This window comes from Brassica napus, chromosome C9 (assembly GCF_020379485.1).
Source record: "Brassica napus cultivar Da-Ae chromosome C9, Da-Ae, whole genome shotgun sequence".
NCBI classification, from domain to species: domain Eukaryota; kingdom Viridiplantae; phylum Streptophyta; class Magnoliopsida; order Brassicales; family Brassicaceae; genus Brassica; species Brassica napus.
Window position 1 is genome coordinate 12,166,669 of NC_063452.1, and position 2,580 is coordinate 12,169,248.

A 2,580-nucleotide genomic window follows, 5' to 3' on the forward strand; every position below is an offset into this window, starting at 1 on the left:
TGTATAATTTTATACGATAAAATTTTATATTAAACATTCATTCTAACTGTTTAAATTATTTTTTAATTTTCATCCTACCCGTAAAGCAGATCAGTCCTAGTTGTGTAGAAAAATAAACAATCTGGGGAAAGTTTTATTTTTTGGATTTATCATTAATTAATATGGCTAAACTTCAGTTTGTCTATGGACGACAAGTACTTAACACAAGTTAATAACCATATCACATTTCATTAAGGACTGTTGTTGAGTTTTACAACTGACCACCAAGAAAGATAAAAACACAAGGAATGAAAAAACAATCCTTGCAAATTCTCACAAGAGACCCTTTTTAATCTTTTTTTTCCTATCTTCCTCTCTCTCTCTCGCTATATATAATTTTTTTTAAAGCATTGAACTAGGAGTAGAAAGAGGATGAGCACTTTCACTCTTCTTTTAAATTTTCCGAAGAGTCTTTGACTGTCTCTTCACACCTTACTTCCACCTTTCTTCAACCCTTCTATAATCACCCGAAAAAAAAATCAAAATGAAAATAAAAAGACCAAACCTTTAAACGTTCTTGATGAACCATAGGGAAAAACCAACACTTTCTTCTCACGACCCTATACACACTGTGATTCTTTTCGAAGTTTGTTGTCTGGTCAAGCCAACGTGTAGCTTGAAACCGCGACATTGGCGGGCGTTGTTGAGTGAATGTAGACGAACTCTAGGGATTTTCCGGATTGCAATGAGTGCATCCAGGAAGGTAGACCGAATGAGTTTACTGATCTAGAGAGTCCCCAGATTGGTCCGTAGAGATTCTTGATCGAAAGGTTAAGACTTTTCAGAGCTCTTGGTGATTTGTTTGTTACAGTTGTTGAGTATCTGTAGTAAGTCCTTCCCTTTGAGACCCATGAACCTGTCATCTTCTGAACTATAGCCACTGGACCAGAAGCTGCACAATTAATCAACACACAGTCAACTCTCTGTTCAACAGATATACAAAAGAACACAAGAGCATACCTCGGACCGGGGAAGTCACTCTCGGTTTACGAATAGGCATTGGTCTTCGGACTACAACAGGAGCAGGAACCACTGCAGAGAGATAACAAAAAACAAAGCAAACAACTTTGAGTTCCAAACCTCTTCCCAAGGTACATTGGAATTGGAATGTGTTGAATCTCAGACACAAACCTGGAAGAAGCTGGCTGTAACCGGAATGACCACTGCTGAGACGAGCAAGAACACCAAGGAGCGGTGCATTGTTGTAAGTAGCAGGCTCGGTCTGCTCATAGTTATCTCTCCTGTCAGCGAAATTGTCGTAAGCATCAGGACCGCCGACGATAGCACCAGTGAGGAGGTTGGGATCACTGCCTTTACGGCTGAACCATGTGGCGTAACCACCACGGCAAGTGACAAAAGAGCGGTCAACCTTGTAAGAGACGATGGAGGAGCCACGGTGGTGAACTCTCTGAGGGAAGTTGTTACCGTAACCAACCATATAGCTAGTAGCTCTCGGGTTATCTCCAAGAATATAATCAACCTGTGATTTAGCAAAGGAGAGAAGTTGCGAAGGAGCGACGTTGCCAGCAGAGCATCTCAAGTAGCTTCGAGAGGAAGTTAAGTAATCAGAGTAAACGGTGGTCAAGAAAGAAGCGCTGGTGACAAACTGCATGTTGTTCCAACGCTGTCGGAAAATCAAACCACCGGGTGTCTTCTGAATGTTTCGGGAGCCTTTACCTAGCAAGGAACACATAAAGAAATCAGCTTTCTGTTGAAACTTCTGAAACACAGCCGTGTGACGTCCTGCTTTCCCTTGCATCAAAAACTGTCCCACCACAAAAGAAGAAATAAACCGGTTTAAAAACAAACCAAGATTATCAAACCGGTTAACAAAAATTGGTGCTGCACTATCAAGTATTAACTAACCTTGGCAACAAGGGTTTGAACACCAGCGTACTTAACGTCCCAGCCAAATTCGGTCATGGACCAACCGGTACCACCCATGGAGTCACCGTTACGACCCAAGTAGTCCAAGTAGAACTGGTTGTTGGATGCTTGGTATAGCCACGCGGCAGCCCAAAGTAACTCGTCCTGATCATTGAAATTAAGGGGTCAATTTCAGACAACAGTGTAAAGCCACCGTTAATCTATCAGATTTTCAATTATCCGTAGGCTTACATTGTAACCACTGACGGATCCGTAGTATTTACTAGCGACGGTGATGCTGCTGTCGTATTTTCCTCTGTATTTGTCCGCGAAATCAAACAGCTGAAAATTAAATTAAATTGAGTTAGGATGGCAAAAATCCGTAATAAAACAGATAAAACAGGGTTAGTTTAGAAGTTTCAGTTGGGAGTGGCAGGTTCGTTGGAGAGTAAATGTTTTAGTGTGAAAGGTTGTTACACAGCATGGGGCACCGACAGCCCCAAGACACGTGCGAACTATTTTTGTTCTTTTTAGAAGAAAAAAAAAGAAAGAGAAAAATATAAACTTTAGATAAACGGCTGAGATCGTTTAGAGAATGGAAAGATTTGTAGTCAGTCAGTCAGTCACAACTTGAAAGTATGCCAGCATACTCTATCTTACCAAGATTTCTAAACG

The 2,580-nt window shown here is 41.0% G+C and overlaps 1 protein-coding gene across 1 annotated transcript; it reads right to left on the reverse strand.

The window, feature by feature from the left end:
• Positions 1-206: 206 nt before the first annotated feature.
• LOC125593410 (endoglucanase 6-like) lies at positions 207-2,333 on the reverse strand. The gene is made up of 5 exons (XM_048770001.1): positions 2,158-2,333; positions 1,906-2,070; positions 1,171-1,804; positions 1,000-1,071; positions 207-931 (listed from the first exon to the last, which is right to left on the reverse strand). Exons 2-5 carry the CDS (start codon positions 1,981-1,983, stop codon positions 639-641), a joined length of 1,077 nt encoding a protein of 358 aa, XP_048625958.1. The 5' UTR covers positions 1,984-2,070; positions 2,158-2,333; the 3' UTR covers positions 207-638.
• Between the last annotated feature and the right edge of the window lie 247 nt (positions 2,334-2,580).